Genomic DNA, 26,037 nt, shown 5'->3' with positions numbered 1-26,037 from the left:
AGTTCGTAATGGTGAATCAAATACGTTAAATACCATTCTATTAGATGCTCTAAATCCTTCAACTTTGCATTTAGAACACGGATTTGAAGACATGTGTTGAGAAAGAGAGAGAGAGAGAGAGAGAGAGAGAGAGAGAGAGAGAGAGAGAGAGAGAGAGAGAAAGTGTGTATGTATGTGTATGCGGGGAAAATGTATCGCGAATGCATTCGCGCTTCGCTATGAGCGCGCAATTAAATCCGAGTGATTAACGCACTCGAATTCTGCGCGACGACACGCATTATCCGCCTGTGCGCCAATCGCACCGCCGGCGCGCCCCGCTACCGCGCACAGCAGCGCGCGTTTCGCGCGCCAAATATCGTCGCCTTCGATCGCTCACGGGTAACCGTCCCGTGAGCGAAAAACAATAACGACGAAAACAAACGGCTTTGTCCTCCGACTTTCGAGAAGATTCGATATCTTTATATTACAAAATCACAAACACTGTGATTTTGTCTCAGAATCTTCTCGAAGGTCAGCGGGATAAAGACCGTTTGTTCGGCGCCTTTTACTCGCACTCGTCTAGTCAGCTTTCACGCGCACAGACCGAGATTCTTTCGCAGTTTTCTTCTCCTTTGTTCGAGCTTCTCGCGGACAGTAACTTTTTCGTGCGGTTGCACTTCCAGCGATCGTCGCACTGCTTGTCGCGATAAAGGTGCATCGCGCTTGCATCCTGTATATATATATTGTGTAATTTTCTTGTAAATATAGTGCCGTGGGTTTTTTTCTTCGTGTAAATCCTGTGTTCTTTTTTTCTTTCGTTGTGTCGTTGCACTACCTCTGCGTCCTCTGGACTCAATCGTGTCCGCGCAAAACCGCTATCTACGCGCTTTAAGATTCCGCACATCTTTTGGTCCTTCGAGCCGGATCTCTTTCGCGCTTCCGTCGCAACCGGCACTCGTGCGTGTATTCGCCATTAGCGAATGTGGACATCAGACAGTGAGTCGAGTGCCATGACAAACGACGACATGGAGCAGATGATCGATGACCAGCACGAGATCTACGGTCGTATCTCCCGTTCTCTCGACAACCTGAAGAAGATCGGAGCAGCCAAGCTCTCATTGGACAGCGTGCACGCAGCTATACGCCTCCTGGACGATAAGTGGTCCGCTTTTTCGGAACAGCACAAACAGCTTCGTGCGGAGTTCTGGAAGGAGCTGAAAAACCACTCATATCAAACAGAGGACTTTTTCAGCGTAGTGGAGGTCGCATACCTCCAACAGCGTACAGAGCTGGGTGAAGTAGAGCGGAGACTCACCGTGCCGTCGGAGACAGTACCTGCCGAGCGGGCGCGAGACCCCGCTACGTCGCGCAAATCTCTGCCTCGGATGCAGCTGCCGCAGTTCTCGGGCAAGTTCGAGGATTGGCCGTCGTTCCGAGATCTGTTCCGTTCGATGGTGATTGAGGAGCCATCCTTGTCCAAGGTCGACCAGCTTCAGTACCTGAAGACAAGCGTGAAGGGTGATGCAGAACACCTGATCAAAAACTTACCCACCACGGGGGACAACTTCGAGCGTGCTTGGGACATGCTGATCTCTCATTTCGAGAACAAGCGACTCTTGGTGAGGGCTTACCTGAACGCATTCACCTCGCTGCAGCGGATGAAGACCCCCTCAGCCGCCGGACTCCGCCGTATTTTTCATTGCGTCCTCACGACCGTTGGCGCTCTGGAGGGTATTGACAGACCAATTAACGACTGCACCGACCTCTTCGTACACCTTGTAGTCGAGCTTCTGGACAGCGAGACCAGACGTGAATGGGAAAGCTCACTCGGCAGATCATCCGATCCTCCCTCGTACGATACGCTTCGTGAGTTCCTCCAGGAGCAACTAATGACACAGGATGTACTTCTGTCCGTCGATGCAGAGTCTCGCAGCAAGACGTCCAAGCCGTCGGAGAAGACCAGCCGCTCTGTCCGTGCCAACCACGTGGGAGGAAAAGGGGTCGATCCTAATCGCAGTTGCCCTTTGTGCAAAAAGGATCACTTTATCGCCTACTGCGACCTTTACAAAAGGAAGACGACTCAGGAAAAACGAGAGGTAGTCGGTACTCACCAGCGTTGTTGGAACTGCCTCGGACGACACCTTCTGGGAGCCTGCTCTTCCACAAAGGTATGCGGCAAGTGTTCGGGCCGCCACCACACGACCTTGCACGAGGCATTCGCCGTCGCCGCGTTAGCCGCCAGTGCACCCAGTGCATCCGCGACAGTGCTCGTTGCCGAACACCCACCCGCGGAATGCGGGCCCGTGTTACTCGCGACCGCTCGTGTGCTGGTGTCTGATCGTGTCGGAGCCCGCCACGTCGTGCGGGCGCTCGTGGATACGGGAGCCGAGACGTCGCTGATCGCGGAGTCGCTGGCGCAGCGGCTTCGCCTGCCGCGAACTCCATCTGCTGTGGCCATCTACGGGGTAGGTGGCATCCAGTCGGGCGTCTCACGCGGTCGGGTCACGCTCGCCGTCACCTCTCGCGACGGGCACTTCACGCTCACCGTCTCGCCGCTTGTGTTACCGCGGCTGTCCGTCTACAGCGGTCCGTCGAGGAGTGAGATTCGTGCGTGGCCTCACCTCGACGGCCTCGAACTCGCGGATCCTGACTACCGTCGTCAGGACCCCGTGGAACTCCTACTCGGTGCAGACGTGTATCTGGACCTCGCCTTGCCAGAACTCTTACGCGGAGCGCCTTGCGAACCCGGTGCCCAGCGAACTCGCTTCGGCTGGGTGCTGATGGGTACTACCGGAGCCGGTCACGTCGCGACCCCGGTTTCGGCGCTGCAGTGCTCCACTGACGCCGACCTCAGTGAGTTAGTGCGCCGTTTCTGGGAGGCGGAGGAGCCTCCACGCGCACCGATGCCGCTGACCTCCGATGAAGCGGCATGCGAAGAGCATTTCTCGCGTACGTGCGAGAGACTGGCCGACGGGCGCTATCAAGTGCGCCTGCCCGTTTGTCGCGAGCTGCCCGACTTGACTCACACTCGCCGAGCCGCGCATCGTCTCTTGGAGGTCATGGCGCGTCGGTTCACGCGCGACAACGACTTCGGGAATCGGTACCGCGCCTTCATGGACGACTACGCCGCGCTCGGACACATGGCGCCGGTCACCTCCTCACCGTCGACTCCAGGAGCACCGACGTGCTATCTTCCACACCACGGCGTCCTGCGAGGCTCCGGACCCGACGCCAAGATCCGAGTGGTGTTTAACGGCTCGTCACGCACCATGGAAGGTGCGTCTCTCAACGCCTCTCTGCACGTCGGGCCTAACCTACTGCCGGCGCTGGCGGACATCCTAACTCGTTGGCGCCGCTATCGCTTCGTCTTCGTTGCCGATGTGGAGAAAATGTACCGCCAAATCTTGGTACATCCTGCGGACCGGGACCTCCAGCGCATCCTGTGGGGAGAGAAACCGACTGTAGACTACCATCTTAACACAGTCACATACGGGTTGGCGAGCGCACCGTATCTCGCAATACGCGTACTCCGCCAGCTCGCCGACGACGAGGAATCGAGATTCCCGCTCGCGGCCAACACGCTAAGACGAAACGTCTATATGGACGACATACTCACCGGGGCGGACGACTTGGTGACCGGCCGGCAGCTAGCAGATCAGGTGTCGGCGCTCTGCATGGCGGGCGGCTTTCCTCTGCGCAAATGGGCCGCCAATCACGACGCACTCCTGGAAGACGTCCCAATCGAACATCGGTTGCAGCCAATCGGCAATGCGCAGCTTCCGTCGGCAGAGCACTCCGTCCTGGGCCTGCGGTGGAACCCTGTGAGCGACGACTTCGCGCTAGTCATACAGCGGGTCCCGCATACTATCCCGACGAAGAGGTCTGTCTTGTCGCAAACGGCACGACTCTTCGACCCGTTGGGCTGGCTGGCGCCGATCATCGTCCGAGCCAAGCTCCTGGTGCAAGCAGCGTGGCTCCAGCATCTAGATTGGGACGCCCCGCTGGCCGACAAAGAAGCCGCCGCCTGGATCACGCTGGAAAAAGAGTTGCCGATGTTAGAGGAGGTCCGATTGCCGCGCTGGTTCGGCTGCAGCATCCCCGCGGATACCTTGGAGCTCCATGGATTCTCGGACGCCTCGGAGCTAGCCTATGCCGCCGTCGTCTACCTGCGGACCAGCGGTGCCGCTTCCACCATCAACCTGGTCGCCGCTCGGACAAAGGTCGCGCCGCTGAAACGCGTCTCGCTTCCTCGCCTGGAGCTCTGCGCCGCAGCCTTATTAGCCAATCTGGCCGAGCATGTCCGAGGCCTACTGGATCTGTCATCTTCAGCAGTACATCTCTGGACTGACTCCACGGTCACTCTCGGCTGGGTGCGTGGGCATCCTGCAAAGTGGAGCACATATATAGCAAACCGAGTCAGCGAGATTCAGCGAGCAAATCCGGATGCAACCTGGCGCCACGTAAAAATGGCCGAGAAAATCCTGCTGACTGCGCTTTCCGAGGGATCTCACCGAGCGAACTGGTAGGACATCCGCTGTGGTGGCGAGGTCCGTGCTACCTCCGGGAAACCCGAGATGCCTGGCCAGCGGACCCTGGATCCATCAACGACGAGGACCTGCCGGAACGACGACCACCTCGATGCCTCGCGGTCACCGAAGAGCGAGAGCCGGACGAGCTCTTACGCTTCTCCAGCCTCCGCCGCCTGCTTCGTGTCTCGGCCTGGCTTTGGCGCTGGCGAGGTCACCACCTTCGAACAGCTAGCGGACAGGCCGCGCCCATGTTCCTGAGTCCAGGGGAATTGGAGGCGGCGTTGGCACGCTGGATCCGAGTGGCACAGCGGCTGAGCTTCCACTCGGAGCTGAAGGTCATCCGCGCCAGGGAGTCCTTGCCGGGTCGCAGTCCGCTCCGCAAGTTAACTCCGACGATCGACGCTGAGGGCATCCTGCGAGTGGGGGGCCGCCTAAAACATTCACTCCTCGACGCGGATCAGCGTCATCCTATTATTTTGCCAGCTGAGTCTCACCTGACCTGCCTGGTGATCGACGCTTGTCACCGACGCACGTTGCACGGAGGGGTCCAGTCCACGTTGGCTAACATCCGGCAGCGCTTCTGGATCCCGAGGGCCCGCCAGCTGGTGCGCCGTCACATACACCGATGCCCTCCATGCGTCCGATGGCGGGCGGCCACTCCGCAGCCGATGATGGGGAGTCTGCCAAAGGCGCGAGTTACACCAAGCCGACCATTTCAGCACACCGGCGTTGACCTTGCGGGTCCCATCTGGCTCCGAGCTTCAAGAGGCCGAGGTCACAAGGCTTTTAAGGGGTTTTTGGTGATCTTCGTGTGTTTCAGCTCTCGCGCCGTGCACTTGGAGGCCGCCAGCGACTACTCCGCCGAGGCCTTTCTCGCGGCATTCCGTCGGTTCGTGTCGCGCCGTGGACTGTGCACCGCGGTGTACAGTGACTGCGGCACGAACTTCGTGGGCGCGGACCGACAGCTCCGGGAGTTGTTCAGAGCAGCCAGCCGCGAGGCCAGCACCATCATCGGGCGCCTCGCCGACGAGGGGATAAGGTGGGCCTTCAACCCACCCTCAGCGCCCCACTTCGGTGGTCTCTGGGAGGCGGCCGTGAAGGCCACCAAGCACCACCTGCGCCGGACGATCGGGGAGTCGAAGCTGACCTTCGAGGAGCTCTCAACGCTCCTTGCCGAGGTCGAGGCCTGCCTAAACTCGAGGCCGCTCCAGGCCTTGACGGACGATCCAGAGGACCTCAATGCGCTTACGCCGGGGCACTTCCTGGTGGGAGGCCCGCTCCTGGCCATCCCGGAGCCGTCGCTGTCGGGCGTGGCTTCCAATCGGCTGACCCGGTGGCGCCTGCTCCAGCAGATGCGCGACCACCTATGGCAACGTTGGACCAGGGAGTACTTGCAGGGACTGACCCCCCGGCCAAAGTGGTGGGCCACGCGCGGAGCCATCCAGGAGGGTCAGCTCTGCATCGTCAAGGGCGAGAGTACACCACCGTGCCGCTGGCCGCTCGCCCGGATCACGCGTCTGCATGCCGGCGACGACGGCCGCGTACGCGTTGTGGAGGTCCGGACCTCCGGCGGCAACCTGACTCGCCCGGTTGTAAAAATCGTACCGCTGCCGTCGACCATCGCCGCGGACACCGACTCGCTGTCGTAGGGCACGTGCCCCGCGATCCTCCCGCGCCGTTAGTTCCATCCGCGAGCACGGTCCTGTCAAAAAGAAAAATAAATTTGTATATATTTGTGTGCCGGTAACTGCAGCTAACGGTATAGTTGCTATATACTAATGTACTTACGGGCATACCGCAACCGGATCTCTGCCTTCGATGCTCTCACATCTCACGTTTTCTTCGCACACGGGGCTCCTAACCTCGAACTGTCAGCGCTCGACAGTAAGCCATACCCACACCGCTATCGACGATTGCATCGACGCGTCGATGGATTCACGCCGGTAAATCGATACGAGAATCGAGGGGTCGGTCGTCGTTCGTATCTCGACGACGGCGGGCGGGATGTTGAGAAAGAGAGAGAGAGAGAGAGAGAGAGAGAGAGAGAGAGAGAGAGAGAGAGAGAGAGAGAGAGAGAGAGAGAGAGAGAGAGAGAGAAAGTGTGTATGTATGTGTATGCGGGGAAAATGTATCGCGAATGCATTCGCGCTTCGCTATGAGCGCGCAATTAAATCCGAGTGATTAACGCACTCGAATTCTGCGCGACGACACGCATTATCCGCCTGTGCGCCAATCGCACCGCCGGCGCGCCCCGCTACCGCGCACAGCAGCGCGCGTTTCGCGCGCCAAATATCGTCGCCTTCGATCGCTCACGGGTAACCGTCCCGTGAGCGAAAAACAATAACGACGAAAACAAACGGCTTTGTCCTCCGACTTTCGAGAAGATTCGATATCTTTATATTACAAAATCACAAACACTGTGATTTTGTCTCAGAATCTTCTCGAAGGTCAGCGGGATAAAGACCGTTTGTTCGGCGCCTTTTACTCGCACTCGTCTAGTCAGCTTTCACGCGCACAGACCGAGATTCTTTCGCAGTTTTCTTCTCCTTTGTTCGAGCTTCTCGCGGACAGTAACTTTTTCGTGCGGTTGCACTTCCAGCGATCGTCGCACTGCTTGTCGCGATAAAGGTGCATCGCGCTTGCATCCTGTATATATATATTGTGTAATTTTCTTGTAAATATAGTGCCGTGGGTTTTTTTCTTCGTGTAAATCCTGTGTTCTTTTTTTCTTTCGTTGTGTCGTTGCACTACCTCTGCGTCCTCTGGACTCAATCGTGCCCGCGCAAAACCGCTATCTACGCGCTTTAAGATTCCGCACAACATGTGACCTTTATGATTTAAAATAAATGCTCTTGCTGGTGCATCTGCAATAAAAGATCTAATACGTAAAGGAATTTTTTTATCATTAATAGATACTCCACCATTTTGTATCACTTGTACAATGTCACTAACAAATCGTTCCATAAATTTATGAGAATCGCATGATTTTGATTTCCCTAAATAAACTCCAGCTATAATAGGTTTATTATTTATTATATTTGTTATTTTATATTGTATTGGCCAAAATTGAAACGATCCATTCAATGTTGCACCATCTGTGCTTATATCTATAACTATTTCAGTAGGTAATTGATTTATAGGTATGCATACTAATTTCTATTGAATAGTTTTTTCGAAACCGATATGAACGTATTTACCTGAACCTAATGAAACAATATTGTAATTTGATTTTTGTGGTGTTTGCAAAAAAGTTCTAGTTGAACGTGGTAAATACGAAAAACAATGATGTGATCTTAAAACACGTAAAATAGCATCACCTTGCATATGTTTTATATTATGTATGAGAAAAACATTACGTAAAGCTGAAGTAAATAAATGTTGATGATTAGTGATTGAACTGTCATTACAGTTGACAGCTAATTCTAAATCTGAGTCAACATTCAATTTTGATTCTTCCTCTATATTTGGATGTGTTACTTTAATACAATTAAAATTATTGTCTTCATCTGCAAAATTATTGTTTTCATTTACAAAATTATTATCTTCATCTGCAAAATTGTCTTCAGATTCAAAATCGCATTGTTTATTAAATGTTTTGTATTTCTCTTTTAATCTTAAAAATAATATTTGATTTTCCTTTGGCGATATACTTTTATGCATGAAATTTTTACTATATTTTAATTTATTACTTTTATTTGAATATGCCATATTATACTTATAAACACACTTATTGTATTCAGACTCTTCAGTATTAATCTACGCAATAGAAGTTATTCATTTCTACAATTGTTTTTTTAATAACTATGAAATCTTACTATATGACCATCTTATTAACAGTACAGTCATTCAATTCATAAATATAACTGTCGACATTTAGATTCAATATGATCTCAGAGGTCTAGTTAGCACAAATCATTTTATAGCTGTAGTAAAAGCATTCTATGTTGCAGCAATCACGTATCATAGACATATCAGACATATAATCGTAAGAAATATATTGAATTACAAGATATATGTCAAACCACCAAAAATTATCAATACAAGTCATTCGTTTTTTTCTTGTTATAACGTAACAAAAATCTGCAATGATTATAAAATGTATAGTTTCGCGGCTACGCGGAGTGAGACCCCGGGCGCGATGCGTGTGACGACGAGCACGGCACAATGGAGTTGCGGGAAAGTGAATATCACAGCACAAAAAAATAAAGCAGCAAAATTACGAAGACACAGTGTATTTACACGCACGAATGCTATGTACAATATATACAGAGTGCAAGCGCGATGCACTTGTATCGCGACAGACTGTGCGACAGGCGCGAGAAGTGCAGCGGCGCGAATTAGTAATTGCGCGCGAGAAGTGCGAACAATGAACAGTGAAAAAAAGCGAAAGAATCTCGGTCTGGGCGCGTGAAAGCCGACAAGACGAGTGAGTCAAAAGGCGCAGAACGAACAGCCCTATCCCACCGACCTTCGAGAAGATTCCGAGACGAGATCACCGTATTTGTGTTTTCATTACACAACGATAAGAAATCCTCTCGAAAGTCGGAGGACAAAGCTGTTTGTTATCATCGGTTTTATTTTCTCACGGGCCGGTTGCCCGTAAACGTTCAAACGGCGTTAATGTTTAGCGCGCGAAACGCGCGCTGCGGCGCGAAGTAGCGGGGGCGCGCTGGAGTGCTATTGGCGCACGGGCGACTAGCGCGAATCGCCGCGCCGAATTTAAGCGCGCTAATTGCGTGACATGAGCTATGCGCTTATGAAATGCATCTGCGATGCATTTTCCATTCACTCACTTTCTCTCTCTCTCTCTCTCTCTCTCTCTCTCTCTCTCTCTCTCTCTTTTCTGAGAGAAGACGTGTCAAACATCGCTCTGCAAAAGTGATAACTTTTAAGTGATTATATAGTGAGGGAGAGTGGCGAAAAAGTATTGAAGTAATAGTTGCATAGACCGGGAATAGACATGAGTGTTATCTAACAGGAATATGCTGATTTGTGAGCGTGAGAGTTATATTTCTTGTATGAGGCATCGAGATTTCACGCGACAGGTAGACATTAAAGGTGGACACAAAGCGCTGACGTGTGAATTTGGACAAAGGTAATTGACCGCCTATGCTGGTATTAACAGCTTCGGCCGGTAATTATCGATATGAACGATGAATATGACGAGTATCGATGCTCGGCATGTAAGAAGGCAATAAAAAATCAGGTTGTTGCATGTAAATCTTGTATTAAACTGTTTTACCATCCAGGATGTGCAAGTAAACATAAAATTTATGATAGAAATCGCGAACTGGTGTCGTGTCCTGGCCCATTCGAGAAATTTACAATTGAAAGTGAAGCAGATATGAAGAAGGCACCGACAGCAGCGGGGAGCAGCAGGGAAAGACAAGGATCTACAGGATCTACGGGTTCGTTTACGACATCAAGCAGTGGAAATAGAATATCAGGAGCGAGTGGATCATCGAGTATTGACGTAAAAATAGATTGGCTTGTAAAAACTGTGAAAGAAATAAAAGACGAAACAGCATGTAAGAAGGAAATTAAAATGATGGTTAAGGAAATAGTTCGAGAAGAATTTGGAAGTATTAAACAAGAACTGGAAGACTTGAGAAGAATTATACAAGGAGGAGCGGGTGGACTGGCAGGAGGAGCTCAAAGATGTTATAGTGAAGCAGTTAAAGAGAAGAAAAAAGAAAATATTATAATTGTCAAACCCAAGGTGCAACAGGAGAGTGAAGCAACTAAAAAACTGATAAAAGAAAAGGTAGATATCAAGAATATGGCTATGGGAATAACGAACTTAAAAAAAGGAAGTAAGGGAACAGTGATTCTCGGCTGTGAGACTGGAGAAGAAATGGAAAAGCTAAAGGCGACAGTACAAGCCAAGCTGGGCGAGAATTTTAACGTTACTGAGTCACCGCGGATGAAACCTAAGATAAAAATTGTCAATATTGGCGAGGAAGAAATGGAGTTGAATGATAATGATTTAATAGGTACAATTAAGAAGCAGAACAAAATTGATGCGAAAAATGAAGGAATTCATATGCCAATAGTGAAGAGAATAGTTAAAGAGAAAATAAATGAGAAAGATCAGTCCGGAAGAAGAGGAAAAGATGGTATCGTAATAATTGAAGCAGATGAAGAGACTCATGAAGTAATGTTGAGAAAAGGGAAACTGAATGTAGGATGGAGAAAGTGTCCTGCATTCAATCACATTAACATTAAAAGATGTTTTAAATGCTGGGGTTATTATCATATTGCAAAGAATTGTACGCGTAATGAAACATGTCACAAATGTGCAGGAAATCACAAGGTGAGTGAATGTACAGCGACAAAGAAAAGATGTATAAATTGTATGTTTAAGATTCAAACATACAATTTGAAAATAAATGATGAGCATGGCGCACTTGATCCGGAATGTCCGACTTTCAAGAGGGCGATACAGGAGGAGAAGAGGAGGGCCGGATGGGAGGAAGATAAATAGCAACTACAGAAGGAAACGGAATTAATACTATATACAAATGCGCAAAGTTTGATGGCGCATAAAGACGAGATACAGCATCAGATTATGAAGAAAATGAATCCTGCGTTCATAGCGTTATCAGAAACCAGAGTGACTGCTGAAATTGAAGACTGTGAAGTGAACGTACCGGGGTATAGTATGATTAGATGTGATGCTGAAAACAGAAATACAGGAGGGGTTCTTTTATATGTAAGGGACGATATTAAATATGAGATAGTATTAGTAAAAAAGTTAGAAGCGAATTGTTGGTGTGCTGCGATTGAGGTGAAAGATAAATTGTATAAAGGAGTGATAACAGTAATATATCGTTCACCGAGTTCATCGCATGGTGAGTTCGTGAGATTTCTGGAGGATATAATAGAAGAATTAATAATACGGGGAGAATGTATAGTAATAGGAGACTTTAATATAGATATTATGTTGGACTCGTTTTATACAAAGAAGTTACAAACGACAATGTTGAGTTTAGGCATGAAACAATATGTAAATAAACCGACGAGAATTACGAAAGATAGTAAGACAATTATAGATTTAATTTACGCTAATAATAAAATAGAAGTGCAAGTAATTCGTGAACCTAAAATAACGGACCATGCGTGGTTAAAAGTTGATCTTAATGCGAATAAAATTGATAATAAATACAGAGAATTTAGTGCTAGGAATTTTAAAGAGTTTAATGTAGATAAATTTATTAAATTAGTGGAAAATAAATTAGGAAAAAGCCAAGATATGAATGTCAGTGTGAGAGCGAAGAAACTTGTCGATAATATAGTAGATGCGTTGGATGCTACAGCACCTAGAAAAAAATTTAGAATTCCGAAAATATGGGAAGGGAAAAAGTGGTTTTCGGATGAAATAAGGGAAGCAGCGGCTAAAAGGGATGAGGCGTACAGTAAAGCGTTGTATGATGACACGGATGAAAATTGGTCACAGTTTAAAATCGAAAGAAATGCAGTGGTTAAACTAATCAGGACAAAGAAAAAAGAATACTATGAAAATATGATAGATCATAACAAGGGAAATCCGACATCTATGTGGAAAACCTTAAAAGAAATAATAAGGGGCGAACCAACGGATACAAAAAAAATAGAGAATATAGATTTTGAAATATTAGATAATACTGAAGGGTGCAATATAGCTAATAAATTTAATTTATATTATATACAGAGTATTGAGAACATAGTAAAATCTATAAGTAGAGATAAGTTAGGAAGTCCAGGTAAAAGAATTATTTTTGTTATTGAAAGTGAGGGAATAATGGAAAATTTTGAGATGATTAGAATAGAGCATTTACAAAAAATTGTTATGGAACTACCAAAAAAGAAAGGCACGGAGGAGGGATTAACTAGTGATATACTTAAAGCAGTATTTTATGTAATAAAAGAGGAATTTATTGATATAATAAATAACTCTTTGAGGGAAGGTTGTTGTCCAGAAGGTTGGAAAACGTCTACGATAATACCGATTCCAAAAATAGAAAAAGCCAGAAAAGCAAGTGAATTTAGGCCTATTAATATGTTACCAATATTCGAGAAAGTATTAGAATTAGTAGTTAAAAAGCAAATTGAGGCGTATTTAGAAGATAACTGTATTATAACAGAACATCAGTCAGGTTTTAGAAAACAGTATTCGTGTGAAACAGCGATTCAAACAGTCATTGACGAATGGAAACTGGTAGTTAGTGAGGCAAAAATGGTGGGGGTAATTTTCATGGATCTCAAGCGAGCATTTGAAACGATAGATAGAGAAAGACTGTTAGAGAAATTATATCAATACGGAATTAGAGGAACAGCTTTAGAATGGTTAAGATCATATTTAAAGAATAGAACACAGCAGGTACGATTTAACAATGAATGGTCTACATTATTGGCCACAGAATATGGAGTACCACAGGGATCTGTATTAGGACCTTTGTTATTTATAATATATATAAACGATATAATTAAAATCTGTCCGGAGGGATGTAGTATAAAAATGTTTGCAGACGATACGCTAGTGTATGTGACTGGAGGGAGTAGTGCGGAATTAGAAAGAAAAATGAATATGGCATTTGTTACAGTGGAAAGATGGATGAATACAAATAAGTTAAAAATGAACGCAGGGAAAACGAAATATATGATAGTTCGAAGTGTACGAAAAGAACTGAGAGGTAACATTACACTGAAATGTTTGGATGGAACGGAGATAGAGCGTGTGGAAAGAATGAAATATCTAGGCATAATTATTGACGATAGGTTAAGATTTAAGGACCACTGTGATTATATGCTAAAGAAAATAGGGAAAAAAGTGAGTTTTTTAAATAGAATAGGTAACTACATATCGGCATACACTAGATGTATTATATATAAGTCAATCATAGCGCCTCACTTTGAGTATTGTGCGACGCTGTTAATTGATATGGGAGAAACACAACTGAATGAATTGCAAAAAGCGCAAAACCGGGCCATGAGGGTCATATTGCAATGTGATAGATATACCAAAGTGGAGAGTATGCTGCAAGCGCTGCAGTTTATGTCCATAAGACAGAGGCTGAATTATAATGTGTGTATATTTATCTTTAAGATTTTAAAGAATATGTTACCGGATCAATTAAGAAATAAGTTAACAATAGTGGGAAATGAGAATGAAAGACAGACACGGCAAGCTGGGGACATTGTGGTACAATTTCGTAGGACAACGAGTGCACAGAAGAGTATGTTTTATGAGGGAGTGAAAATGTACAATGCCTTACCAGCTGAAATAAGACGAATCGAAGAACTGGAAGCGTTTAAGCGAGAGTTAAAGGAGTATATTGTAATTAATGTAAATTAGACTTGTATTTTACAAATAGCTGAGAAAGCTAATAAATATCAATCAATCAATCTCTCTCTGCGATCCGCAACAATAAACAAATTTAAAACTAATAATTATATATAAGTATTGATATCTAATCATTTTACATTAACCATACGTTTAATAATATTAAATTTAAAAAAGAAAAGAAAGATTACCTGTGATTAAAATGTCGTAAGCAAACAATTACGCAGAGGCGGTAGATAATAATAAGAGGCCAACGCCGACAATTACAGAGGCGGTAGAAGAGAGGCCAGCTCCAAAAATTTACGTATTGAAACTGATTTTCTTACATGGAAAAAATACTATTATCTGTGTGGCTATAAAATATAATAAAAATGAAAAAAGAATAACAGTTCATATTAAATATAAAAATCAAATATATATATAAGCTCACGATAAAATACCACAAATTTGCAATTAACAATTTTGAGGTTAATTTGCATTTCTAAATGATTCATCAAAAACTATCAAATATATGTAACAAATATTATAAAAAATGTCTTTCATGCAAAAATATCTTTAATATTTTTATGTTTTATAATATAATTGAAAAGAAAAAAAAAAGATTACCTGCGATTACAATCACGTAAACACACGCGCGATTACAGCCGGTAGAAAAGAGGCTAGTGCCGCCAAAAATTCCGGATATTAACGTATGGCAAACGCCATATTAGATACGTAATTTCCGGCGCTATTCATATGTATCAGTTAATATATATTAGCTATACATACGCATTCTATGTATATACTCCAAAATTGAGAATATACGAGAAATATAAATACTATATACAGGGTGTCCCAGAACTGGCGAGGAAGCTTTTAATGACAGATTCTTCATAAAATTCTAAATCGAAAAGTTCTTTACAAAAATGTGATCCAATGAATAGAATTTGAATGGTGAGGCATTGAAGTTGACGTATGGGAGCGCATGAAATTCGCGCGGTCAGGAGCGTAACGGCCAAGCTCGGCACGGGTACAACTTATAACTCGTGTATCGCGCCGATGCGTGTTTATCGTTACTCTATAATATTCTGTTATTAATAATATGAATTAATTATTCTCATTAATAATAATATTTATCTTTATCAATTAATAATTTTGTGTACTTGACCTACTGGTTGAATATCCTTAAACTATGGGATATGCGAGATATTGATTAGACTAACTTAACAAATGACAAATTTAAAATAAATTAATAAATAACAAATTAATCATAATTTTATCAATTAATTAATTAATTACTCAAATAACTGAAATTAATAAATAATGAGTAAATAATAAATATTGAAAAATAGAAAAAAATAAATGAATAGTTAATGAATAATTAAATAATAGTGTAATATTGAAATAAAGTTTCAGAGAAGAATATAAAAAATTTCAAATAGTTTAAGGATATTCAACCAGTAGGTCAAGTACACAAAATTATTAATTGATAAAGATAAATATTATTATTAATGAGAATAATTAATTCATATTATTAATAACAGAATATTATAGAGTAACGATAAACACGCATCGGCGCGATACACGAGTTATAAGTTGTACCCGTGCCGAGCTTGGCCGTTACGCTCCTGACCGCGCGAATTTCATGCGCTCCCATACGTCAACTTCAATGCCTCACCATTCAAATTCTATTCATTGGATCACATTTTTGTAAAGAACTTTTCGACTTAGAATTTCATGAAGAATCTGTCATTAAAAGCTTCTTCGCCAGTTCTGGGACATCCTGTATATATACACTCACTCCAAAAAAAAGCGGTACACTTAAAATTTGGAAAAAAATTATCAAATTTCAAATGACAATAACTTTGTAAATAATACAGATAGAAAGGTTTATAAAAAACGAAAATGAAGCTTGGAATCTCTACTTTAAGAATCTATTCATTTTAATGTTGCGAGATAAATTTATTGAAAATGGCGGATGACAAAACGAGAGCATGCAAAATTGAAAAATAATGGTCCAAGTTCGCCACAGCACATGGCGTGAGTCAAATGTCGTAACTCAATGGGATAAAAAGCATATGATAGTACAGAGTCTCCTCTTTAAAATGCTTTTTTAATCATCTCGATACGATGATTTTTCGCTGAGATATTCAAATTTGATAATTTTTTCCCAAATTTTAAGTGTACCGCTTTTTTTTGGAGTGAGTGTATATACATATTGTTACGTCCCTGGTTTTCATCCCCTGAGCGCCTTCATTCCCCCGAGCATCATCGCTAGAGGGTTGTTTATTAACAACCGGCGTGCGGATGTTTTCCGGCGCCATATTGATTTTTGGTCTAGCCGTCGCATCGTGCGGACGCTTCCGAGACCTTAGTACATTTTCCGCATATTATATGCATTCGTTATTATATTTCATCGTCTTTTTGTATTGGGTCGTGATATTAAAGTTCCTTGTTTTATTACGCGAGTCTATTTATTTCGGGCGCGTGAGTGAGTGAGTGCGAGTGAACCCCTTTTTGCGAGATATCGCAAAAGCCGTCCCGAGGACGTAACAATATATATATATTAGTAGACGCACATGCGTTCTCAGTATATATATATATATATATATATATATATATATATATTAAAAATATCCACATTTAATAAATATATATTTAAAAAGTATTTGCAGTTTGGGAAATATATATATTTAAAAATGTTTCTCTTTTTTGCTTGTTTAGACTAAAAACATCAGGGAGATCATTTGCTTGAGCTCCATAATATATAATAATGACGAAAATACTGAGTAGTAATACTAGGCCGGTTCTAACTCAGGGGCAATGAGGGGGGGGGGGGGCGAGGGGCGAGGGGAACCCAGGGCGCGGGGGGATGACGTCACGCGAGGAGGGGGAATGACGTCACGCGGGGAGGGGGTGGCGTCCGCGGCGAGGGGGAAGCGTCCGCGATTTTGGTGCCTGGTCCGCGAGGGGTCCGCGGGGAGGGGGAGGCGTCCGCGAGGTTAGGGTCCGCGAGGGGGCCGCGGGGAGGGGGAAGCGTCTGCGATTTTAGGGTCCGAGAGGGGTCCGCGGGGAGGGGGAGGCGTCCGTGAGGTTAGGATCCGCGAAGGGTCCGCGGGGAGGGGAGCGTCCGCGATTTTAGGGTCCGCGAGAGGTCCGCGGGGAGGGGGAGGCGTCCGCGAAAGACCGCATGAAGCTTTGTGGGTGAGGGGTCTGCGGGGAGAGGGGAATCCGCGAAAGACCGCATGAAACTTTTTGGGTAAGGGGTCCGCGGGGAGAGAGGAATGTGAAGGATAGCGCGAGGCGAACGCGAGAGAGATATCACAAGAGCGAGAGAGAGACGTTCGCGAAAGAGAGATAGCGGTAGCGAGATGATGCGGCGATTGAGAGCGCGAGGTGTTGCAGCGAGGCGTATATGCAAGAGCGAGAGAGATAGCGCGAGATGACGAGAGGTAGCGAGATGACGCGAAGGAGAGCGCGAGAGCTGATGCAGCGAAGGAGAGCGCGAGGTGCACGCGAGAGAGATATCACAAGAGCGAGAGAGAGATGTTGCGAGACGATGCGGCGATGGAGAGCGCGAGAGCTGATGCAGCGAACGAGAGCGCGAGAGGCGGACGCGAGAGAGACTTTTTTTTAATAATATTTTTTTTTAAATTAATATTTTTAGGATGAGGAAGGGGAGAAGATCTAATCTAAAATAAACTATATATTTTTAATATTTAAAATAATTTTTATTATATAACTATGTGTGTGTGTGTGTGTATATTTTACAAAATGTTTGTGTGTGTATGTGTGTGTGTGTGTGTGTGTGTGTGTGAATTTAAAATTTAAAATATAATAATATATAAAATATAAAATATAAAAGATAATATAAAATATAATATAAAATATAATATGTTCGAGAACATGCGCTCGAAAATCAGGATAGACTGCGGAAAGGGGAAAGGGCGCCATTCTAAATTAATTAGAATAAGTAACCATTTCAAATTCACGCGCGGCCGCGTGGGCTCCGCGATCGCCCCGCGCCACTACCAATCAACTCCCGCCAATACGTGCGATATCTGTTCTTAAAGCGGGAAAAACAGATAACGGCCGCGGTCACTCGAGAGGAGACGAAATTAAAAACAAAACAGCTGTGTTGACAATACACTTGTATCTAAATCAATTCCGCACGTTCTGACTCCTTCTCAAAATAACAAGCGAGAACAAACCAGAATGTTCGAGAACAACAATGCTATATAAACCCCCTCGAGAGACCGCGGTGCCTTCTTCGCGCTTAGACTTCGAATCATAAAGAGTGTCAATCGATAAAGGGAAGAAAGGAAGGATCGCTAGTCTTTTCCTTAATTTTCTCTCGGCCGTTGCTCGCGGTTTTGGCTCTCTCTGTTTACTTACTGTTTGCAAACCTGTACTCTACAACTAAATTTTGTGTGTGAAATACAATAGTTAATTGTTTGTTATACGTCTCGCCGTTACTTAAATTATTTTGCTCCGGATTTTTCTCCGTCACTCTCCTCGTTCCGTCGCGCACATTAAAAAGTGGTCCTTCGAGCCGGATATTTTCTCGCGATCAGCGTTCTTGCGCCGTGCAGACGGGACCGGGGTGAGTGTCCTCAGTGCTTCGGAGTGCATTCTGCTGAAACCAAAGTGAAATGGATCCGGAAGTTAAAGCGATTGTGGCGGCTGCCACCGCACTCTACGGGAAAATCTCGCGCACATACGAGAATATGATGAAGCTGGGCTCCGCTAAGCTGACCCTGGGAGTAGTCGAGGCACGGATACAGAACCTTAAGAGACAATGGTCCAAATTCGACGCGCAAAACGACGAGCTATTGGATCACCTGGCTGCAATCACGAATGACGTTTACATGCAACAAGACATACCTGCGCTGGCGGAGGAAGCGTATCTCCTGAACAAAGGTATGTTACTGGATTTGAAGAGAAGCCTACAGGATAAGGAGCTCGGCTTCCACGTCGTCGTCAACGGCTACGAACTCCTCGCCTCCACGCACCACGCTCCCTCGTATCCAGCTGCCGACGTTCACTGGTAAATATGAGGACTGGCCAGCCTTCAGAGACTTGTTCCAATCACTCATCGGTCGAGACACGTCAACGAAACCTGTGGAGAAGTTACACTATTTAAAAAGCTGCGTGAAGGGCGAGGCGGATCTCCTCATCCGCAACCTATCCACCACAGAAGCTAACTACGAACGAGCCTGGCTGACTCTGAGCGGCTATTACGAAAATAAGCGCCTATTAATCCGCGCGTACCTAGCTAACTTCCTCGCGTTACCTAAGATGAAGGTCGAGTCCGCAGCCGAACTGAGGAAGATTTTCCACGGCATTAAGTCCACCGTTAGCTCGCTGGAGAGCATCCGTCGGCCAATGAACAACTGTGAGGATTTATTCGTCTATCTCGCCGTCGACCTTCTCGATACTCGCTCTCGCCGCGAGTGGGAGAGGTCGATCAGTGACTCAACCGAGCCGCCGACTTACACGACACTGGAGCAATTTCTCGACCGGCGATTGCACACGCTGGAGTCGATGCTTCCCGTGAAACCCGACAGTGCCGCAAGCAAAACCGGGAGCGGAAATGGCTATGCAAAAGCAACGCGAAGTCATCACGCGCGCAAGCAAGAGGCAAAGACGGAAAGTGGACGCGGGCGCTGGTCCATCTGTCAAGCTGATCATTTTATCATGTTTTGCGAGGAGTACAAAAGAAAAACGGCAACTGAGCGTAAACGGCATGTGGTGGACCATAATCTGTGCGCGAACTGCCTCGGACAACACAAGACGAGCGAGTGTGCTTCGAAAAAGAATTGCTCAGCTTGCGGGGGCCGTCATCACTCTTCACTCCACGACGCGTTCCGCGACCACGAGACTGCTAAAACTTCACACGTCGCGCTACGACCAATCTCCGACACAGGGACCGTGCTTCTGGCCACGGCTCGCGTCCGCATCGCCGATCGTCACGGGGCTTGGCATCCCGTTCGCGCCCTCGTCGACCAAGAATCGGAGTCGTCAATTGTGTCGGAGCGACTCGCTCAATGGTTAAAGCTGCCTCGCTCCTCAGCATCCGTCGCAGTATTCGGCGTCGGCGGGTCAAGGTCAGGGGTTTCAAAGGGTCGGGTAACACTCACCGTCCAATCTCGGTGTGGAAGCTCTTCACTCTCCGTCGCTGCGCTCGTACTGCCGAAGCTCACGGTATACGCCGGTGGATGCAACGACCGTGCTCAGACTTGGCCGCATCTTCAGGGTCTGGCGCTCGCGGACCCAGATTACTGCTCAGCGGACCTAGTCGACGTACTCCTGGGCGCCGAAGTTTACGCCGTCATCCTCTGCCAAGGTCTACGAAAAGGAGGTCCTCAGGAGCCTATAGCTCAACAAACGTCACTGGGATGGATCCTCTCGGGTACCGTTGGCGAGACAACGACGGGACACCACATCACCACTCACCAGTGCCGAGTTGAAGAGGACCTCGCTGCCTTAGTGCGCCAATTCTGGGACCAGGAAGAGATTCAACGCCCAGCTCCGCTCTTCTCCAAGGCGGACCTTGACTGCGAGAACTACTTCCGACGCACTCACTCTCGGGCGCCTGATGGACGGTACATCGTGCGCCTCCCGACGCTCGAGCCATTACCTGATCTCTCCGGGACACGCCGTGCCGCGTGTCGCGTCCTGCAACACATCACGAAAAAGCTTGAGAAAGAAAGTGCATTCCGTCGCCTGTACACTGAGTTCATGCAACAGTATTTGGACCTGGGGCATATGACGCAGGCTCCACTTCCATCCGCTGACCAGTCGCTACGAGCCTGTTATCTGCCTCACCACGGCGTCTTACGCGAGGGCAGCGCTTCCACGAAACTCAGAGTAGTTTTCAACGGCTCGAGCTCCTTGCCGAACGAGGATACTCTCAATAAATTCCTGAGTACAGGACCCAACCTACTTCCAGTCATGGCCAACATCTTACTCAAGTGGCGACGGTACCGGTATGTCTTTGCGACCGATATCGAAAAGATGTACCGCCAGATCATCGTACATCCGGAAGATCGGAACCTGCAGAGAATACTATGGCGAGAGACTGATAGTGAAGAGACGAAGGAATATTGGCTGAACACCGTTACTTACGGTTTATCTTGCGCCCCGTATCTAGCGATACGCACGCTGCACCAACTCGCCGATGACGAAAGCCATCTTTATCCCCAAGGCGCCGCCGTTCTCCGCTCGGACGTCTACATGGATGACATCTTGACGGGTGCCGAAACCTTAACGGGAGCCAAGGAGATTCAGCGGCAACTTGTGCGGATCTGCAGGGCGGGTGGCTTCCCGCTCAAGAAATGGTCAGCGAACCACAACCAACTGCTAGAGGATCTGCCTGCGGAGGATTGTCTTCAGCGGGAGTCTAGATGGTGGCAGCCGGGAGAAAGTCACGCTACACTGGGACTGCGCTGGCAATCTTGCGACGACCTCTTCTCCTTCTCCACGAGGCAGATTGCCATTCCCACCGTCTCCAAGCGGTCGGTTCTCTCGTTGACGGCCAAACTATTCGACCCTCTCGGGTGGCTTGCTCCTGCAACGGTGCTCGCTAAAATCTTAATCCAGTCGACCTGGCTGCTCGGAATCGATTGGGACTCTCCCCTCCCAGATGCCGATGTCCGACAGTGGCAGCGGTTCCAAGAAGAGCTGCCCCGGCTAGAGAAACTTCAAGTTCCCCGGTGGATGGGCGGCGGAGCAACTGATTGTCGACTGGAAGTCCACGGATTCGCCGACGCCTCGATTCGAGCATACGCTGCGGTAGTGTACCTACTAACAGAAAAGGAGGGAGAGATCGAGGTCACCCTGGTCGCCGCGAAGACTAAGGTCGCACCATTGAAACAAATTTCTTTACCTCGACTGGAACTGTCTGCTGCTACTCTCCTAGTCCGGCTAGTTAGCCGTGCACTGCCGCTCATCGATGCCGAGAAAGCGCCACTCCACCTATGGTCCGACTCCACGGTCACGCTTGGTTGGATCCGCGGACATCCGTCTTCATGGGGAACATACGTGGCTAACCGGGTGAGCGAAATCCAAACATCGCTACCGGACGCCCTATGGCATCACGTACCAGGCCGCGACAACCCCGCCGACTGCGCTTCTCGTGGGATATTCCCTGCAGACCTGGTGGACCACCCGCTATGGTGGCAGGGGCCCCCTTGGCTCCGGTCGGAGAGAGGCCCTTGGACTGTCTTCGGAGAGGATTCCGGTGACGTCGAGCTTCCCGAAAGACGCATCCGCACCCACGCCGCCGCGGTCATCGACCCAGGAGACGACGAGCCGGAGCTGCTACTCCGATACTCCTCTTTGCAACGACTGCTCCTCGTAACATCTTGGTGCTGCCGATGGCTGCGAGGACACCGTCTTCCACGACCCATATCCACCAACAGCGGTGTGCTGGGCGCTGACGAGCTCGACGACGCCCGAGACCTTTGGCTACGCCTCGTTCAAGCTAAAGGGTACAAGGAAGAGTTATCAGCTTTGCACAGAGGGAAGCCGTTACCCTCGTGAAGTTCAATCATCAAGTTAAACCCGTTCCTGGATGGGGCGGGCGTTCTTCGCGTCGGCGGGCGGCTCCGACACGCTAGGATACCGTACGACGCTGCTCATCCAGCTATCCTACCCGGTTCCTCCCGCTATACTCACCTCATCATCGACCATCACCATCGGAGGACCTTGCACGGCGGCACCCAGCTGACCCTCTGCTCGATCCGTCAGGAATATTGGATTCCCCGCGGTCGTGCTCTAGTTAAAGGCTACATCCACCGATGTATAACGTGCTTGCGATGGCGAGCGGCGATCTCTCAGCCCCCCATGGGCGACCTCCCGGCTCCACGGGTAACACCAGGCCGGCCGTTTGTGAACACGGGCGTCGACTACGCTGGTCCCGTTTGGTTGCGCATCAGCAAGGGTCGCGGCCACAAATCCATCAAAGCGTTCATCGCGGTATTTGTGTGCTTGAGTTCCAGGGCAGTCCATCTCGACGCAGTCTCGGACTACACCTCGGACGCCTTCTTAGCCGCCTTGCGGCGGTTCATCGCCCGACGAGGCCTGTGCCGTACATTGTACAGCGATTGTGGAACGAATTTCGTCGGAGCCGATGCCAAACTCAAGGAGTTGTTCTCCGCCGCCAGTCAAGAAGGACAGCGTGTCGCAGCCCTCGCAGCTCAGGAACGGATTCAATGGCACTTCAACCCTCCAGCTGCGCCGAACTTCGGCGGAATCTGGGAAGCAGCTGTGAAATCTATGAAATTCCATCTACGTCACGTAATCGGTGACGCCACCCTCACCTACGAGGAAATGGTCACTCTGCTTACCCAGATCGAGGCGTGCCTTAATTCGCGTCCTCTCCAACCGTTATCCGACGATTCGGAGGATATCAGGGCACTGACCCCTGGACACCTGCTAATCGGCTCCGCCCTCAACGCCGTCCCTGAGTCTTTCCTCGTCGACGAGCCAACCTCTCGCCTCTCTCGGTGGCAAATGCTGCAGCAGATGAGGGATCATTTCTGGCACAGGTGGTCCAGGGAATACTTACACACTCTGGCCCATCGGCCGAAGTGGTCCCGAGTCAACCGAGAGCCACGTGTCGGGGACCTCTGCCTGGTGCATAACGAGCTGACGCGTCCCACAAAGTGGCCCCTCGCGCGCATCTCTAAACTGCATCCGGGCGCCGACAGTCACGTGCGGGTCGTCAAAATTCGCACTGCAACCGCAACTCTAACACGTCCAGTGACTAAACTCGTCTTTCTCCCCGGCACCGACGAACCTGCGCTCACAAACTAAAGCCACTCTCATAAGTAACGTTGACTACGCTTGTATGCTCTCCAGTTGTGTATTGTTGCTTACTTACGTTGTTGCAGCACCATCCGCCGAATGAATTTACACCTACCTCTATCGCGTTATTTCGGGAGACTCCTTAACGACACCGGATTCCGCCCTCCGCACAACACGTTACTTACACCATTCATTACGCCAACACTAACCACGGGATCGAAGCTCCCGACTTCACACCGCGAACAGCTGATCGACCGCGAGAATCAATGGGTAGCGCCGCCTAACAGAACTACGCGCTATACTTACGCCCTCACGTACGCGAGGCGGGATCTTACAACGCGACTCGCAATTCGTCGCGGGATTCCGCTCGCGCCTAGTAATGCGATTACAAACTAGAGTTTATTGCAGGTGGAACCCTGCAAGGCGGCCGGAATGTTCGAGAACATGCGCTCGAAAATCAGGATAGACTGCGGAAAGGAGAAAGGGCGCCATTCTAAATTAATTAGAATAAGTAACCATTTCAAATTCACGCGCGGCCGCTTGGGCTCCGCGATCGCCCCGCGCCACTACCAATCAACTCCCACCAATACGTGCGATATCTGTTCTTAAAGCGGGAAAAACAGATAACGGCCGCGGTCACTCGAGAGGAGACGAAATTAAAAACAAAACAGCTGTGTTGACAATACACTTGTATCTAAATTCCGCACGTTCTGACTCCTTCTCAAAATAACAAGCGAGAACAAACCAGAATGTTCGAGAACAACAATGCTATATAAACCTCCTCGAGAGACCGCAGTGCCTTCTTCGCGCTTAGACTTCGAATCATAAAGAGTGTCAATCGATAAAGGGAAGAAAGGAAGGATCGCTAGTCTTTTCCTTAATTTTCTCTCGGCCGTTGCTCGCGGTTTTGGCTCTCTCTGTTTACTTACTGTTTGCTAACCTGTACTCTACAACTAAATTTTGTGTGTGAAATATAATAGTTAATTGTTTGTTATACGTCTCGCCGTTACTTAAATTATTTTGCTCCGGATTTTTCTCCGTCACTCTCCTCGTTCCGTCGCGCACATAATATAAAATGTAAAAAAGTATATAAAATTTACTGCAGCGCGATGGTGGCTGCGAGAAGCGGCGGGGACTGCTGGGCGGGGACTGCTGCATAACAGAAAATGTTATTAAGAATTTATAATTAATAGATAATTTGATTTATATTTAATTTAATTTAATTTAATTTAATTTATAACTTACATGATAATCTCAGCCTTTTGACGTCAGATTTATTGGACGCGTAAATATTAGTCCACCCAATGGAACCTCTTCCAAAAAACGCCATGATGAAGCTTGCGCTTTTTTGGAGAACAATATAGGGGATATGTCATAAAACACGAATGCTTGCAAGAACAGGCATTCAATGTTTTCTTTTCATGATCTCGTAAAAACTGATGCAACGATTTTGCATTAGGACTTCGTTGACCAATTTCACGATTTTTTAACAACTTCACTACCGAAGTTACTGGCTCAACTTTATATCTTAATGCCTTTTCACGCTCCATTTCAACGTCTGATATATCATCAACGTTTGATATATCATCAATCACTATCATCTCACCATCATTCACCACATCATCATCATCCACCACATCTTCTCTATCCATCACAACTTCTCTAACCATTTTACGTTCAAGACTATCAGAAACTTTATGATGGGACACATATTATAATGTTGCTCCCCTCTTGATTTTAATTCTACATCTCTCTTCATCTCTCTGTTCTAACTGGAGTATCATCTAACTCATCATTTTTTGAAGAGTTTTGCTGATAATGCATGTGCACATCATACTATTCATATACATACTATTCATATACATATAGAACAGGGGCGGGAAAGAAATAATTAAACACACAGTTTAACAGTAAAATAATTTATTTGTTGCAAGCATTATAAATAATTTCATTTATAGCACAAGTTATCAATTCACAATCTATAAGTGATTCGCTATTAAACATATTACTATCACGTATCACCTTTGCGGCATTGCTCACATCGCGGATATTATCACATTGTAAAATATTTACAAATTGTTTAAATTTTTCATTAACACTATGAGTATTCTCACACAGCCAGGAATACATATGATCAATACATTTGTCGAAATCGAATAAATGTAGTAACGTTGATGGTTTCATGTACAAAGAATTATCAGATGAAGTAATTTTTATAATTTTTGAAGTATACATGTTAACCGCTTTGAGTGTTAGATCACTAATCCATAGCGGAGTTTCAGTTAGCTGCTCAATGTTTGCTCGTTTCCGCATTAGAGATTTCCATGTTTCAATGGGTAATATTATTTGATTGCCTCGATTATCACCGAGAGCCAATTCCACATAGGATATTATTCCGACGCTGATTCCTATTTCCAA

At 47.0% G+C, this 26,037-nt stretch overlaps 3 protein-coding genes and 1 long non-coding RNA gene across 5 annotated transcripts; 3 read left to right on the top strand and 1 right to left on the bottom strand.

Moving 5' to 3' along the window:
* Positions 1-534: 534 nt before the first annotated feature.
* On the bottom strand, positions 535-2,001 carry LOC145940707 (uncharacterized). 2 transcript variants are annotated; one of them, XR_014426059.1, is made up of 4 exons: positions 1,867-2,001; positions 1,611-1,828; positions 1,295-1,478; positions 535-1,193 (listed from the first exon to the last, which is right to left on the bottom strand). It is a non-coding gene; the product is annotated as an uncharacterized LOC145940707 (long non-coding RNA). The 2 variants fall into 2 exon arrangements; XR_014426058.1 differs by having other exon boundaries at positions 1,315-1,478.
* A 1,746-nt stretch (positions 2,002-3,747) lies between these two features.
* LOC145940229 (uncharacterized) lies at positions 3,748-6,157 on the top strand. The gene is made up of 3 exons (XM_083045144.1): positions 3,748-3,800; positions 3,860-4,349; positions 4,400-6,157. Exons 1-3 carry the CDS (start codon positions 3,748-3,750, stop codon positions 6,155-6,157), a joined length of 2,301 nt encoding a protein of 766 aa, XP_082901270.1.
* A 12,304-nt stretch (positions 6,158-18,461) lies between these two features.
* On the top strand, positions 18,462-21,505 carry LOC145940228 (uncharacterized). The gene is made up of 3 exons (XM_083045142.1): positions 18,462-18,856; positions 18,957-21,326; positions 21,412-21,505. Exons 1-3 carry the CDS (start codon positions 18,462-18,464, stop codon positions 21,503-21,505), a joined length of 2,859 nt encoding a protein of 952 aa, XP_082901268.1.
* Positions 21,506-22,656: 1,151 nt separating this feature from the next.
* Positions 22,657-23,628, top strand: LOC145940227 (uncharacterized). Its single transcript, XM_083045141.1, has one exon. The coding sequence runs from the start codon at positions 22,657-22,659 to the stop codon at positions 23,626-23,628; it is 972 nt and encodes a 323-aa protein (XP_082901267.1).
* The last annotated feature ends 2,409 nt before the right edge of the window (positions 23,629-26,037 follow it).

Source organism: Prenolepis imparis, unplaced genomic scaffold (assembly GCF_030444845.1).
Source record: "Prenolepis imparis isolate NDT839.2.m4 unplaced genomic scaffold, iyPreImpa1.0 SCAF_9, whole genome shotgun sequence".
Taxonomy (NCBI): domain Eukaryota; kingdom Metazoa; phylum Arthropoda; class Insecta; order Hymenoptera; family Formicidae; genus Prenolepis; species Prenolepis imparis.
This window is presented reverse-complemented; position numbering and strand designations above follow the sequence as displayed.